General features: G+C 31.8%; 1 protein-coding gene across 1 annotated transcript in view; it reads left to right on the plus strand.

The window, feature by feature from the left end:
• Positions 1-16,795, plus strand: part of LOC129231535 (uncharacterized) — a 242,663-nt gene that overhangs the window by 57,133 nt on the left and 168,735 nt on the right. Inside the window, exons 3-7 of the mRNA XM_054865877.1 lie at positions 875-970; positions 2,798-2,935; positions 6,135-6,281; positions 9,767-9,899; positions 12,348-12,418. Coding sequence (XP_054721852.1) covers positions 875-970; positions 2,798-2,935; positions 6,135-6,281; positions 9,767-9,899; positions 12,348-12,418 — 585 coding nt within the window. The remainder of the gene's footprint in view (positions 1-874; positions 971-2,797; positions 2,936-6,134; positions 6,282-9,766; positions 9,900-12,347; positions 12,419-16,795) is intronic.

Consider the following 16,795-nt stretch of genomic DNA (forward strand, 5'->3'; position numbering starts at 1 on the left):
TAAGTTATTCGGTGAGAAGAACAGGTGGAAAAAAAACGAAGCGAACTCAGAAATATTGAAGTACAATTCACATAATACATGAAATACACCGCCTGTAGCAACATACATGTAATTTACTGAATAATTCACATAATAATCTTTCCAATTGCGTTTAATATTTAAAATGCGCTTCAGTTATTCGGTATCAAGTACTCGCATAATTGTCGCCTCGAGTAATGGGATTCAATTTAATACGTTTTCATTAAATCAGCTACTGCACGTAAATGTTTCATAGATTAAGAATTTGTTGATTTTGTTTATACATTATTGCCCGATCTTTGCTTTTCATTCTTATTTGTCTTGTCGCTTTCCACTTTCACTCTCTTTGTCTCTTCTCGTTAATTTCACACTTATTATTCCTTCTTAAGGACTAAGGCGATTTTAGGTTGAACACGCTCCTTTAAGGCATTTTACTGACATTTTCTTTGTCTTGAAAAAAATCAATTCACAACTATTCAACTTCCGTTTGGGCTCTCTTTAATGTAGCAAAATAACATCCTCCAGACATATTTCCAGTTGTTTGCTTGTTTGCTGTTTTTTTTTCTCTTTAGAAGCGTGAATAAAACTGTTTGGGTATAATCAAGCCTTCATCTCTCATCACTCATTTGAAGCGTCCGTTGGGTTATCACGTCATTTTTCAATGATTTTTAAGTTTTCTGATAGGAATTTTTTCACGATTTTGTTTTAATTAGCCTTCTTAACGTCGGAAGAAAGTTAAATCTTTCATATCACTCTTAGCTTACCTGTCAATATTTGCTTCCAAATTAATAAATATGTTTACAAACTGTTTTCGGATTTACTTATAAATATAAGTGAGTATTCGTTTCGCTTACAGCTCGCTTTCTGGAGCAAGTGTGTCGAGTGATTCCGCTGTTGGAACGAGTGATGGTTCAGCTTGCGCCAGACTGCAAGAGTTGGAGACAGAGCTCATGTAATTTATTTTAAATGCATCATTTTATAAACTTATTTTAAACTACTTTTTATATGTGTATAGTTATGAAAAATTTTAATAATTTTCATTTAAAATTTAAGATAGTAAAATAAGCTTTACTTAAATTCACGAAGCTCTTATTAAGTTACTGAAAAATAATGGAATTTTAAAGTTGTATCAAATATGTTTTCTGTAGATTCATATTTTCTGAATTTATGTCACAGCATAGGTGTAATTAGCTAGGTATAAGGCCTTGATTTTTCGAACTAATGAAATAGGGATATTTTATCTTTTCGACATAACGATACTAAATACGATTTTAATGAACTAGTTGTGAGCTTAGACTTCGTAGTAGTTGATTAGCAAATCTAATTAACATAAAATAATGTGGCACAAAAATACAGCGATGCAAAACTGAATTTTAAGTACCAACAGCATTGTCAGTATCTACCGGTCGATATATATATATATATATATATATATATATATATATATATATATATATATATATATATATATATATATATATATATTCCCCAGGAAAAACCAAAATTATCAAGAATCTGAAATACAGTAACCTCCCGATTATTTGCAGGATAGAGTGGCACGGTTACCGCGGATAAGCGAGTTCAGGGATAATCCGCAAAATAGGTAAAAACAATAGTAGTGTATGCAGTGCCAGAAAAAATCAATACCACTCGCATACATTTTAACTGTAACAAAAACGATGACAGTGTATTTAAAAAATGCATATAAAAGCTTTGACAAAAAGGATTCTCATTATTGCGATTATAGCACGACCTTCGATGTCACACGACTTTTGATGTCATTAGAAAGGAAGATGCGAATAAAATAGGATGTAATCAACTGAGATTTTGATCCTATAAAGGTAAACTAGTATGCATATATCGACATCCAGCTAAGCATTGTTGATTTTTTTTTATTTATTCTTTTTTTTTTAATTGAGAAGGGCCGTCCGCGGATAATCGGGAGATTACTGTATGAAAAAAAATATCAAAAATGGACAACTTATCGAAAAATTTCGCCAAATAAAAATAAAAATTTGAAACGTGTTACTTGTATATACAGGGTGTAAGAGCACATCCTTTACTGACTTTCATGGCGGATAGAGTATACCTAGATAATGGGAAATCACATAGCAATGCATGGTCGGAAACGCTTTCTTAGCGCGGTAGCGACGACACAAATCACCAAAAAGACAAGACACGAACAAGAGAAGAAAACATGTTTATTATCCTTAGCACAGCAAAAAACTAAGAAAAAAGAACTTGGAGGAGACAACGATCGTCATCAAAGTAGGTGTTCGAAATTACGATCTCCGGCGCATTAAAGATCGAACGTAAAAGCGAGTGCGGCAGCAAAAACCGCGAGTGCGCTTGCACCTTCATCTGACGCTTCGGATTACGTAACGACGTCTATCGTATATACCAGACAAAAACTTACCAGCATTTTTACTGTATTAGAAATAACAAACATGTCTTTTCCTCTTATTTATGTCCTGTCTTTCTTGTACTTTGTATCGTCACTATCGCGTCAGGAAAGCGTTTCCTACCATGCATTGCTATGTGATTTCCCGTCGTCTAGGTGTACTCTATCTGCCCTGAAAGTCTCAACGCTGTACTGTTACGAAGACATACCCTGTACATCTTCGAAATATTGCTAAATTGCGAAAATTTTCTATGTGTATTTTTAATGCATACATTCTGAAAAATTCTTAGCTTTGATGCGTTTTATTACGTGTGAATCATTTTTTAACTCTCTGATACATTAATGTCTCGTTATAATTAGGCATTCTTGTGCTCTTAGGTGCACAAAATGTGACTTAGCGAAGGCTCTTAATCGGGAATCTGCTTACAAGAGCATTATTGAAGAAAAAATCCTTCTCGTTAATGAATTGGAAGAGAGGCTCAGATCGGCAGAAGATCCCGATGGCGACGCCATCTGGTGAGTTCGTGAATTTTCAGCATTAGCACATCCATTAATTAATGTATGCACTGAATAACCAAAATATATATGAATTAGTATTTTAATTAATAAATGAGTTATTTTTTACACTCATTAATCGATATAACTAATTGGTAATACATGTCTTAAAGTAGCACGTACACCACCCTTATCATGTAAATCCATGTTTTTACACCATTAAATTCAGGATTACACCTAATCCTGAATTTTTTGCATAGTCTATGTCAATTCTTGCAGTAAAAAGATGGAATCTTACCTTCATAGTCTCGGAAAGTTTTGAAGTTAATGAATGTTACAAAACAGAAAAAAGTCAGTTACAGGCACATTTTGACGTTTCTCAAAAAAAAAAAAAAAAAAAAAAAAACCTGGCCCGAAAAACAGCCCACCAAAGATGGCAACCTCAGCCCTATTTCTCAGGCTCAATTTTCGACAAACTAACTGCTTTGTCTTCAGAATGGTGTACGACATTTTGTTAACATTTTTTATTTGAAAGATAATCATTTTCTGTTTAAGACAATCTGCACCATTTGGTAATATATGTTTCACTTTTTTTTCGAAGGTGTTTTAAAAAAATATTTTTAAATCAATTTTTGAACTTTTTTCAAAAACGCCAATTTAAATTTTTTTTTTTTTTTTACCGTTGATCAGTACCTTTGAGTACTACATTTCCTGAAAACGAGAGCTACACTTTCGAGTTCAACGTTTGTAGAGACATTTGAAAAATAAGTTTGTCAGGAACTGTATGTAACTGTCGACTTGAAAATTCAAGGTTTTACATAATAACTAAAGAACAAACGACACTTTCAATTTAGTTTTTAAAATCCAGGTTTACTTTACATATAGAGTTTCTGAAAAGCCTTCACTTTGCAAATGCTTCTAAAACCTATTAAACTCAAAAGTGGAAGCTCTACTTTTCAGAAAATTTATTACTCTATGATACTGTTAACAGCCAAAAAAAATTCCCATTTTCAATGTAGGCATTTGGGGGGGGGGGGATTAATTTTTTTTTTTTTTTTTCAAAACGCTGAAGCAAAAAAAAAAAAAAAAAAAAAAAAAATCCAGCGATAAAGCAGTTTGAAAATTTTGTCCAAAGTCGCAAGTGAAGAGGTTTGCTTCTTATTTCACGGGATATAGGTAACTCTGACCATTTTTTATGGGAAAATAAAAAATATGCCTGTAACTGACTATTTATGCATTTTAACTAATTAATATTTTCTAAATTCGAAAACTTTCAAGACTAGGACGCTAATTCCTTTCTTTATTCATATGGACATGATGGTGGTAATAAATTTGTGTGAACAAACTCTGTATTTCTAGTGTACTTAAATACGAATAAATGTAATTTCCAGCACATTTAAGTTCACCACTTAAAATTAAGGCTATTAACCAACAAAACGTAGATAATAATTCTGGAATTCAAACTGGTAAAAGGAAATAGTAATAAGTAGAAAAATAAACTGCAATAGGTCCGTTTTTTTTTAGTTTTTATTTCTTGCAATGCACTATGTTTTCGTTATTTTAGATAAAAACTATTCAATTCTAGAGATTCTTATATATATATATATATATATATATATATATATAAGTTTTTTTTTTTAATGTCTTAATTTAGTGAAATGTGTATCAGGGCCATTCCACGAAAATTCAATCCTTTGTCCCGCACGTGACGGTTCCTATATTTCATTAAAAATTAATAATTTTAAGGGTAATATCGAGATTTTTCGCTTATGAAATCGCACATAAGTATGCAATTTGTTAAGCAGAAAAAATTTGTTCATGAATATTTTAAAGTATTATTTTTAATGAAATATGTGACGCGTCACGTGCGGGACGAAATGACCGTTTTCCGTGGAATGGCCCATCACGCTTCTGCGCTTTTGTACAATATCAAAACCTATAACGTATAAAACAAAAATATATTTTTTGTATTTTCCTTAGCTTAAGTAAAACAGTCTTCGACTAAATGTAAAAATGTACCCAATTTGGTTGAAGTTGTTGAATAAACATCTGATAGGATTTAATTGCTCCTTATGCGGTTCTTTCTATGTTGCTTTGCGAGGCGTGTTAAATATCTGTAAATGAACTCTTACTGCAGTGGCATTGCAACTGCTGTAAAGCCAAACGCATAGTACTTGATCAAGTCTAGTTAAGCTAGGTTTTGGAGGATTACGGTTTCCAAACGCGAACGAAATCTGTCTTAAATGGATAGCTGCAACTTTTAAAATTGTGAAAGAGTTGTTCCTAAGTGAGTTGGTTTTCTTTAAATATGCACCAATCACATTTTTAGATTTTGAAATAGCTTCTTTGTATATAAAAGTTTTTTTCATCCGAGGTCTCGCTATTCTTTCAGACACATTTTTTCATTTGAAAATATCAAAAAGCATTTAGCAATCCAAAGCAATTATGTCTTTTTGTAATTTTATTAAAGATATATTTTGAAGCATTTTAAAATTTAAGGAAAAAATGTCAGGTATCAATATAGTTTTTCGGTCTGCTTTATTTATTTATTTATTTTATTTTATTTTATTTATTTATTTATTTATTTATTTATTTATTTTTTTTTTTTTTTTTTTTTTTGATCTTACGACATTTTTTTTTTCAAACTTTAATAGAAATCTATTGTATCAATTTATCTTAGTAAAGATTAATACAATTGTAATTTTAAAAAGCAACTATTGCTTTTGGTTGATAATCTTATGTCATGATAGTTTTTTTTTTTAAGTGCATTTTTTGTTTTCATGAATATTTTTAGCATTTTTATTTGCTTTCTCATTAGTTTTTGGGTCTTTAAGAACCATAGTCCGTTAATTATGCTAATTGCTGAATCAAAAATACATCAATAATGCAATAACTTATTGCAAATACCTGTATGCTATAAGTTAGTAGAAGTACCTAAGAATATACGAGTTTAACAAAAAGACATTCTTTATAAAAGTTACGGATTTAACGCGAAGTTTAAAAGACTAAAACCTTGGCTCAGCGTAATGCTCTTTTTGACAGGCATGCTCAAAAATTTCATGTTTCATTCTTAAATTTTTAATGCAATCTGTATCCCCGAAGTAAGTTAGCTAAGTTATTTTTTTACTCGTCATGGTTACGAAGGATACATTTTCTGACAGATAAAAAGTAAAACAATCTATCAATATTCATGATGTCATTTTATATTTTCTCAAAACAGGAAGTCTCCAGTGCACAAAGGTAGCGGCAGCAGTCTCCAAGAAAAAAGCAGAATTTTGCAGAATCATAACAGATTTTTAAACGAAGAAGTATTAAAACTGTCAAAAATGCTACAACAGGAAAAGAAGAACACAGATCATAAGCACCAGTGAGTAAGATTTTTTTTTCTTTTTCTTCAGGTGTGAATTAATCTTTGAACAAAAAGTGGATGTATTATCTTACTTCCTTGTCGTGTTTAAAATAACAAATAAAAACGTGTATTGGATGTGATGTTGTAATTCTTAATTTCAACAATAATTTGTGTAAAGAGATAACTCTAGAACGGAATGAAAAAGTCATTGTTCTGTGACTGAAGTATGTAGAGGACTAAAAGAAGCTTTTACTATGTTGTTAAAATAGGGATTTCATTTTTATATTTTAATGATGCATAGGCTTTGAAACTATATTTCGAAAGATGATGATAGTATGAGGGTAAAAAAATAAGCAATAACAATTTATGTATAACTCAAACAGTGCTCTAAAAGATTAAAGTTTGGAAAAATGTGTGTTTTACCACTCAATACATCTTAAAATGGTAGAATCTTGAAGTGATTCAAATTCGCAGCACTACGTGATGCATTCGTAAGAAAAAAAAATTTAATGGTTTTTTTTACTAAGACATGGATCACCATAGACTTTGAGGTTGGGCTAGGAAAAGCTAGGAAAGGTTGGGCTTTTAGCACTGCATTTTTGTATGGGTAATATTTGGTGTAGTCACGAGAAATTAAGAGGTTTGAACTTTTTCTGGTTTTATTTACATCCTAATTTAAAAAGAAAAATAAAAAGCAAGTTCCCAAAAATAGGCTTTTTTTTAACCAAAGAAGCATTTGTTTTGAATAAGGATTACACCATTTTAGAATGTGTGTTATTTATCTGTATTTCTATATATCATCACTTTACTTAATGTAAAACTTTAGACTTTATTTAAACTATACGGGTGCTTATACGTTATCTGTCCTTGGAAATGTCTGTATCTTGAAGGAATATTTGGTATATTTACTCATTAAGAAGGAGAAAGAAGAATGGAATAATGATAAATTTTTCCGCAATCGCCAACAGGTGGCTCCGAAGTCTCCAACAGAGAATGTTGCCAGTTTTAATTACTTTTAATCTTGAGAAAAATCAAGGAGCAGTTATTTCTGCTTGGTCCGTATTCCCAAATTTTAATTTTGGGTACTTATTCTTTTGACGAATTACGGATAACAGGACCTGTAACATGTTTGCTTACTCACAACCGTACCTGCACATGCTGCAGACATTCGTAGCTCCTCAACCGCAGTAAAGACAGTATCCGTCTGAAACTTTTTATGCAAGATAGAGCTGTGTCCCACAATGGGAGAGCAGTACAAGATTTGTTACTGCAGCATTTTACAAATGATAGGATAAGCTGTTATTTTCATTTTGCGTGACCAACTTGATCCCCTGATCTGACGCTATGAGGTTTTCGACTTCGGAGGTGCCTAAATTTTATGTGTACCGTGGAGATGTCGCGAAACTCAATGACCTAAAAGATCACATAACGCAACGCGTGCAAAACATCACGCCTGATGCATAACATTCCGCATTGAGCATGTTGCGGACTGCGTGGATTGTGACATCTAGCTAAGTGGACTTGTAGAACCTGAACTTATTCAGCATCATCATGCGCAAATATAACCTATCTGTAACATTTTGGAATAAATTAGGCATATTATCCGGTTTTTTGTTTCAATTGTTTGTTCTTGTATTACTCATTATATACGATGAAGGCGACATCTGTCGGTGATGGGTGCAAATGTTTTTGTAACGATTTTTGTTTAATTGGGATTATTCCTTCAAGCTATAAAGAGCTCCAAATAGAGATGCTTATTTAATAACCACCCAGTACATCATACGAAAGGAAGACTATGCAACCCCCGTCCCCCTCCCCCTTCTCGAATTACCTAATGTATTACAGACAGCACGTAGTTTTTTCTTTCACCCAAGCAATCTAATGTATTAGAGGAGTAATAAATCTAAACAAATTTTTTACGTGCATATTTTTACTTTTTAGCAGTTATGTTGGTTGGCTAGAGGTCATAGCCAATGGATAAAACTTTAGAACCGTTTTAAGTATAATTTATAATGTTATTGACTCGGTATTTTAATTTTGAAACAGATCGGTTATCAAATTATGGCTTAATTATCTTGTATACATACTTGTGTTAATAGTTCACAACTTTCATTTAATTATAATCCTTAAAATGGCTTTAGGTTTAATTAATACCCATGCGATCAATTAGTTAATAATTATATAAATGAAGGCTTTTCCCTAACCTTTCTCATTTAAATTCCGCTAAAACTTAAATGTTTTTCAATTGCCTTTGTGTAAAAGATTTCTACTTTTATTCAGTCTGAGATAAATTTAATCTAAATGGCAAGAAATACTAGACTACTCTTTTGTTTTTTAGAAAAATAATACCAGACGTCTTTCAAATGCGTCATAGAAAGTAAAACGATCACTGGCGAATTTAATGCTTAAAACAACATACTCATTTAATTAGCAAGTATATAAGCAAAAAACTAAGCTCCTAGCTTTAGATCTTTTTCAGAGTATCATCTTAGATAAACAAACGCCCTTTTTGCATTTTAAAAATGTAGAGTGAAAAGAGATGTTGAATGCTTTATTGTTTTTATGTGTGCTATCTCTTGCTTTACATTATCCGGTAGAAGTTTTACTTTACGTTCTTAAAAAGATTTCAATTCAGCCCACGAAGTTGTAAACCTAATTAAGGAATGTTTCTTAAGACAATGCTAGTGAAACTGACTTACAAATTTATTTTTTTTTTTTTTTTTTTTTTTTTTTTTTTTGAGATATTTCAAAAAGAAAACACGTGAAGCGTATGTGTTTCCGGAAGATTTGCTGTTCTATAAAAGGTTTATCCTAACATTATGAAGTGACTTTAATTGCACAGCTCATTAATCAGCTTTGTTTTTTAAAAAATGGCTTTCGTTGTTTTAGTGAAGTTTGTAAATGATTTAAAATGTTCTGATGAGTTTTATGCAAGTAGGTTTGAAATGGAAAGAAATTGAATTTTTTAATTAGGATAAGCGAAATTGTAATGTCAACAACAACAATTATTTACTACACTTCGTTTGCTGAAAACAAGTGATTATAGTTCCATCATTATAGTTAACATCACGGAGCTTTTATGAAAGTGAAAGTTGTAGTAAAGAAATATTTTGGTGGAAAAACGAAAAGAGTTGTAGAACTAAGTTGTTTTATGTTATTTCAACTGTGTGCGAGTATGGAACAGCATTGTGTCCTGCTATTCTTTAATCTTAAGAAACTTTCTTTTTGAAGAGATCAAATTAATTCATTTGAAGCATGAATATAATGTTCTGGAAACTTGTTCGAAACATAAATTTATTATATTTGTTTATTCAGTCTTTATACAAATTTTAAGTTTGACGTGATGGTGATTTTGAACAACTTATTATTTAATGTCATTTTTTTTATCGTTTCCTGATAATTCTTCTTTTACTGTTTCAAGTGTTGACATTTGACTTCTGAATTTTTGCACCCTTGTAGCACAAAATGGCACTATTGACAATGACTTGTCACTTCTCTTTTAGACAGATGCGACTGCTTGAGGCGGAAGTGGATCAACTAAAAAGGGACTACGTCTTTCTAATGCAGTCATCCCTACGCATAAATAATTCCGATGGACCAGAAATCATGGAAGTGTATCATTATGGAGGAAACAGGGTAAACAGACATTTGCCAATGTATAGATTTTTTTAACAGTTGACTAGTTTGAATCTGATCATCAACAACTACTAAAGAGTCCTCCATAAATGATGTCACGCTTTGAGGGGGAATGGGTTTTGCTAAAGTGTGACAAGGGGGAGGGAGGGGTTAACAAGAAGTGTGACATCACGCATTTTTATAACAATATGAAAATGTAATATTGCGGTGCATGTGACAAGGGAAAGGAAAAAGAGAACTGTGACACTTTGTAACAAGAGGGGTTGGAGTTGAATATGGTGGAAAAAAGGTGTGAGATCATTTATGGACAGCCCTTAAGAGAATGGTGTATGATGACGTGTACAGGGTTGCCAACCTTGGAAGAACAATTTGAGGAGCATGTATGGTAATTTTGAGAAGCAATTTAAAATTTTGCTGAGCAGTTCGGTATTTTGCATAAAAAACAATAAAAATGACTAAAACCACTTATCTAAAGTTGTCTTTGAGCTTTAATAATCATTTTTAGTACTAGTATAAAAATAATTATTTTTAAATTAATGTAAGAGCTTTAAACACTATTTCAATCTTTGAGTATAAGCATCTATAAACGTTCGGCCGTAGAAAACATGCAGGGCAAAATAGCTTAATAGCGGATCCGCGGAGTTTCGTCAATTTTGCGGAGATGTTGGCAATCCTGCATGTAAATCACTTTTATTAAGAGTTAATACGATGCTCAGTAGTACAAAGCAAGGTCTCCAAATGAAATTCATAACTTTTTAAAAGAGAGTTCCATCACAAAGGCATCGACATTCGAAAATACAAAATGATTACGAAGATTCTTGTGCTAGACAAGGCTAGGCTAGCAGCATTTTCTGGTTCTGATAAGTTGACTTCCGTTTGGCTTAGGCTTATGCAAATCTATATATTGAAATTAAGAGCAAGATAAGCCGATTTGTGTAACGAACTGGATTATTGGCGTAAGGTTAATCTTAGAAATTCTCCTCTTTCGACCCAAACATAAATGAACTCGTTCAAGGTCAAGCATTTAGTAATCGAAGCCACACAATAACTGCTTCAGAAGTATGTATGCTAGTGTAACACAGCACTTGAATGCAGAAAAAATTTAATTCCGTACCAAATTGTCTGACGGAAAACTGTCAGTTTTCATACCATGCCATACCTGCCCTCTATTGATTGAACCCAGAAAAAGATGCAAATGTTTCTCAAAATGTCTGCCAAAAGAGTCCCAGAGCCCCCTCAAAGCTCTCTTTTTTGGAAACATACAATCTCATCAGAGAAAAATATCTACAAAAGAAGGAGTTTTGAAATTAAATGTTTGCTGTAGGAAAGTATTTGGTCAAATGTTTATACAAAAAATGTGGTATCTAATAAGTAAACGGAGCACAGACTCCAAAGTGCAGTGTTGAATTCACACCTTGATATAGAGTCATATCCCAACGGCATTGACCATCAACTGCTAAAAATGACAATAAATATGCTTGTGCTAGACGAGCATTATGCTAGTAACTACTAACGTATGCTCATTTAACATCATTTAAACCCTTTGAAATTTAATGCTTTAAAAAATTATCTGAAGCAAAATCGGGGAGCTTTTCTTGTGCTCTCTGTTGATAGCTCAAAACATGGCCGTTAATAAACATCAAGCGGCATCAAAAGAGGTATCTTAAAGTTCGAAAACCTAAAATCGTGTCCGAGATAAACAATGACGAAAGCATTAATTTCGAAATCTAATGACACACTCAGCAAAATATTTTGTTTAATATTCATACACAAAATGGGATATTAACTAAATAAACACATTTCGTTTTTAAACTCTATTTTGTTGAACTAAAGGTGAAGCAACGTTTGAAGATTTATTTCAAATCTCTCTATGAGCACTTATTATCATTGCTTTTTATTTTCTTAGTCAGATCCATCACATCTCTATTTTGAGTGATATTCTGCGTAACTCTTACTTCCTTTAATATTCCTGCGTAATATACGGGAATTTCTTTTAGTAAAGTTTCGAGCTGCTTAAAGGCTTCAATGTGAACATTTGCTTATATTACATCTATTATTTCAATTTTTTCTGGGAATAGTTTTTATGAGGTGTATTACGAACTACTCTGAAATTTTTGCACGGAATTTGCTTGCAGTTTTATCGTTTTAAATTTTTCTCAACAATATCTATAATAAATATTTCTTAGATTATACCTAGTTAATTTTAAGATTTCTTGTTTACATTTTGTCTAGATAATAGAATATACCAGAAGAATATTTGTATTGTAATTAATTTAAAGGTAAACTTAATTTACAAAACCTTAATAATTAACTTATGAACTCATATCACATGCTTAATTTCGTGAAAATATTGTTTTATTCTTTAAATTATAAACCTAAACACTGTTAAATTTGGAAAAGGTGATTGCATTTTATAACGTTTATTTGCAAAATCATTGTTTTTTCTAGCACAGGGAAAGAGTTTTATCTTTACTAGAAGAAGCCAGAAAAATCAATCCTACATTACCCATTTACGATAAGTAAGTAAATTAAAAATATTTTGTCACATTTTTTTCCTCTTGCCAAAATCTATTTTAAGTCTTCCCCATTAAAAAAAGTTTTGAACTTTATAATATTTTCATGAAATTACTATTTATACTGTTATTATTTTTTATACCCTTAAAAATAGTGAAGTTATATATGAACCCACTGTTTGACAATCTGCCGATCCAACAAGTTGGAAAAACATTAAGAGAATCTGTTTCAGAAGAAATGGATGTAACATTACTTTCATATCAATGGCTTTGGCTGTAAACTGTAACTCCGTCATAAGTAACTTTTTAGGGGGTAATAAAAATATTTGATTTATAGCACGTTGTAACCTTGTCAGGTTTGAATTAAACGAATTACTCCATTTGCTGTCAACTTTTCGAGTTACTCATTTTTTCCACTGATGCAGCTTGAAATAACTAAGATAAGAAAACATGCTTTTTTTCTGACAATATGTAGAGTTAGCTAAATGTCAGCCAAAACCATCGGTATGCTACATTTAAAATAGTTTTTATCATTTTCGGTAACGTGTATCAACATAGAATTGGAAGCTTTGAAAAACATTTAGCATTTAAGGAAGTGAGATTTCAATATAACATTTTTTTTGCTTATTGAAAAATTATTTGCTGAAGGATGTTTGCATTCTATAAATGCAATATGTATAGCTGAATGTAATATTAGTTCCGCGAAAAATATTATTAAATACAGCTTCGTGTTAGAATATGACAGTACACATAAAAAAATATTATTCAATAAAATTAAAAAAACCCGACTGCTTAAAAACCAAAAAACTAAAAAGAAAAATGTATAGGCCCAGTAGTTTAGAATGTTATTAAGTACTACTGAATAACTATACCGTTGAAATAGTTTTATAACCGTACACAGATAAGACAAATCATAAATTCAAAAGCAGAATAGAAGGATCAACAGTCGATTCCCATTCCTTTCTGATTCAAAGAACCCCGTAAAATTTGAATGGGCCCCGACTGTTGATCCTTCGATTCTGCTTTTGAATTTATGATGCTTCTTATGTGTGTATAGATTATAAAACTCTTTCAATGGAGTTATAGTTATTCAGTAATACTTAAAAAAATTCTAAACTACTGGGTTTACATTTTTTTTCTTTTTAGTTTTTTTTTTTTTTTTTTTTTTTTTTTTTTTGCTTTTACGCAGTCGGTTTTTTGTTTTTATTTAATAATTATTTTTTTTTTACCCTTTTTAGTTAATTTTCATTGGCTTTGTTATTATGATCATAAGACGGCAAATTTCGCAATCTTGTCATTTTATTGACAAAGTTTATATCGTGAGGATTATTAAGTAACTTGCGGAGGTCTAAACTACTGATAGTTCGTCCTTCTAGGGACCTAACTCGGTTTAAACCTACATGTGCTTGACCTTCGGCAAAAATGCGCGAACTGAAGTCAACCGCAGCACAGCTATACAAACAGCCTGTATAACTCATGATGACGCGAAATCGGAAACGTCGTCAGTCAAATCTTTCTCGCAAAACTAAAAAAGCCTCTCAAGAAAGTACAAGTCGCGAAACTCAGTCCCATGAATCAAGGCAAAAACCAATGTAACATGTTAGAGATGAAATTTCGAATTAGTAGACTCTCTTTCTTTTGGTGCTTATTGCACGGGTTTATTTTGGTGAGGACTACAATCTGAGTGCCTTGCCTTCGTTACCCATTATATATTTTTTATTACAGTACAGAATACATATAAACAACACATGAAAGAATTTTCATCAGAAGGAGAGGAAAGTACATCCGGAGCGAGGGTGTCTTGACCCACCGCCACAAGTGGGAGAAGCAATCGCTTAAACCACTCGGCCACTGAGGCCCCAATTAGTAGATTTAGCTTACGTTCGACGAGCTCGACCGGTAGCGATAGGTTAGTTAATCACGTGACAGCTAATGATCACGTGCTCCAATCAACCAATCAACAGCTTAAAATGGTACTCGGTGAAGTAACAGATATATGATAGAACGCTGCGGTTTGTAACCGGTAACTTACCGGTCAACCGGTGAGGTTCGTCGAACGCAAGCTTAGTAAACAAAAAATTTCAGGCTACGAAAACTACCTGCATTTGTCGCACGCAGGTAGCGAGCGACGCAGTGTGCAACACCCAACGTGTGCCGATCCCAAACTGACAAAATATGGCAACTGGTTGTTTATATCGTGAATTTTGATTACTGTCATGTGTTTAGTGACACTCCCGAGGTTAAGACAAATCGATTGACGTAAGAATTGTCAAAATTGATCAAGGCGTTCAGCCTGCAGAACGCCACATAGGAACAGACATACATGCATAGACTTATAAACACATTACCCTCCTTTGCGTCGCACACGCGCAGTCGGGTAAAAAGATAAGACGCAAAGTCACAACCCTACTTTTCGTAAAAGCGAGGATCATTTCGAAAGAAAAAAAGATAATCTGTATGTAAATGTGATAAGACACATAAGTGGATTTTGTAATGTAATCATTATAATCAATGTTATAAAAATGAAGTATACATGAGCGTGGCATTAAACAAAAAGTTCCTGGGGGAGGATTTATTCTAAGCCCCTTAACTCCTCTGATTGTACCCTATTCAGCATCATAAGCAAGAACCCTAATATTTTCCAATATGGAAAAAAAAGAGCTGCTAAACATGGATATTCAGGAATAACGCATTTTTATACTAAAAGAAAAATTTCACTAAAATCCTTTTTTTTTTTTTTTTGCATTTATAATTGGAGCAAATTAAATAATCGCTGGAAATGTAATGAATAGTTAAATGATGTAAAATCAAGCAATTTATGTTTAAATCCTTCTTTGAATTTTTACTTTCTGTAGTTTTAAATGTCAAAGAATCTAACTGAAGAGTTTTTATTTTATGATTAGCATCAATTTCAGAGCAATGAAGTTCATTAATGTTTTTCTAAATAAAATGTTCGTACTTATTGAACGTCTATTTCATTTTTACTTATTTTATGCATGCTATTTTCACTAAGGGGTGTGTAGGAAATTAAAAAACATGAGAGTAGTAGAGCTAAAAATGAAGTATTTTCAAGGATGAACAGCTGGTTTTAATGGGGGTTAAAAAAGACGTCATAATATTTAGGGAAACAGCTTTCCAAAATTCTGAGTTCCTTTAATCCAATCTGCTATGGAAGGGAGATTTTATGCATTATGATTTACCTACTTGGTAAAGAAAAATGTGATTAATAAACAATGTGATTCTAGCAATGATTTCTAGCTTTGGTGCATTTTTTCCGCTGTCACTAATTTAAAAACTACTAAATTTCACCAGTAAGATCAGTCAGACATTTATAAGTTGTGCAATAAAAGTGTGTTGAGTATCAGGACATTGAAACTCTCAATTCCACATCCTTATTCGATAAAACTTTCACCCTAATTCTTTTGACATTACTTGGATGTCATCGTCGGTAGAGTACTACAACTAGGTTACGAAAATTTGGAAATAATAGAATATTTAACTTTTGTTGGAAATATTTCTTCGAAAGAAAACATAAATACTTCTAATTAAATTAAATTTAGAAAGTGTTTTAATAATATTTAAATCTAGTTCGTGTTATCCAAAAGAATCGTAAATAAAACATTAAGTTGTGGAACATTTCTTGAAACAGTTCCCTCGAAGTCATCAAAAAACTAAACTGTAGTTCTCTACTTGCATTATTTACGCCATAACATGCATTTATATGTACTCAGTCCCTAAATCTGCCTCTTTTTTTGGGTTTTAAGTAACTTATTTTATGCAAAACACCTTGCGCTAAATTTTTCCAACACACGGATATGATATTTCTTTGTATTTTATGAAACACAAGTTTCAAATTGAAGCAATTAAACTAGATGAAAAGATATTCAGCGGATGAATTTAAAAAAAAAGTAGACATATTGGGATGAGCCGTCCGAAGCAGATTCGCTTTTTCTTTTTTAAATAGACTGCTTTCAAATTCTGATTTTATTTAATTTTTCACTAAGTATCTTTTTTTTTACATATTTGGACTGTTTATTAATTTTTTCACTTTAGCCTTTTTTTATAGTGCTTAAGTTTGTTTTTTGTTATTTGTTTTCATTTTTATTTGAAGAGAATCAAAATTTAACGAAGTCGTTGCAAAATGTTTTCACTTTTGGAGCAAATGGAACACCACTAATTTTTTTTTTTTTGGTATATCCCTTATTTATTTTTGTAGCTTTGCTATTTTTAAAATATTTTGCAAACTTTATTTAAAACAAATTCCATTTTTGAAAACGCATTTGCTATGTACGGGTAAATAGAGCCATGAAATATTCTAATTTAGCGTTTTCGTAGTGATTCTTTACATAAAATCTATTATATTTTCTATTTTAATAAAACTAA

The sequence above is a fragment of the Uloborus diversus genome, chromosome 10 (assembly GCF_026930045.1).
Source record: "Uloborus diversus isolate 005 chromosome 10, Udiv.v.3.1, whole genome shotgun sequence".
In the NCBI taxonomy this organism is placed as follows: Eukaryota; Metazoa; Arthropoda; class Arachnida; order Araneae; family Uloboridae; genus Uloborus; species Uloborus diversus.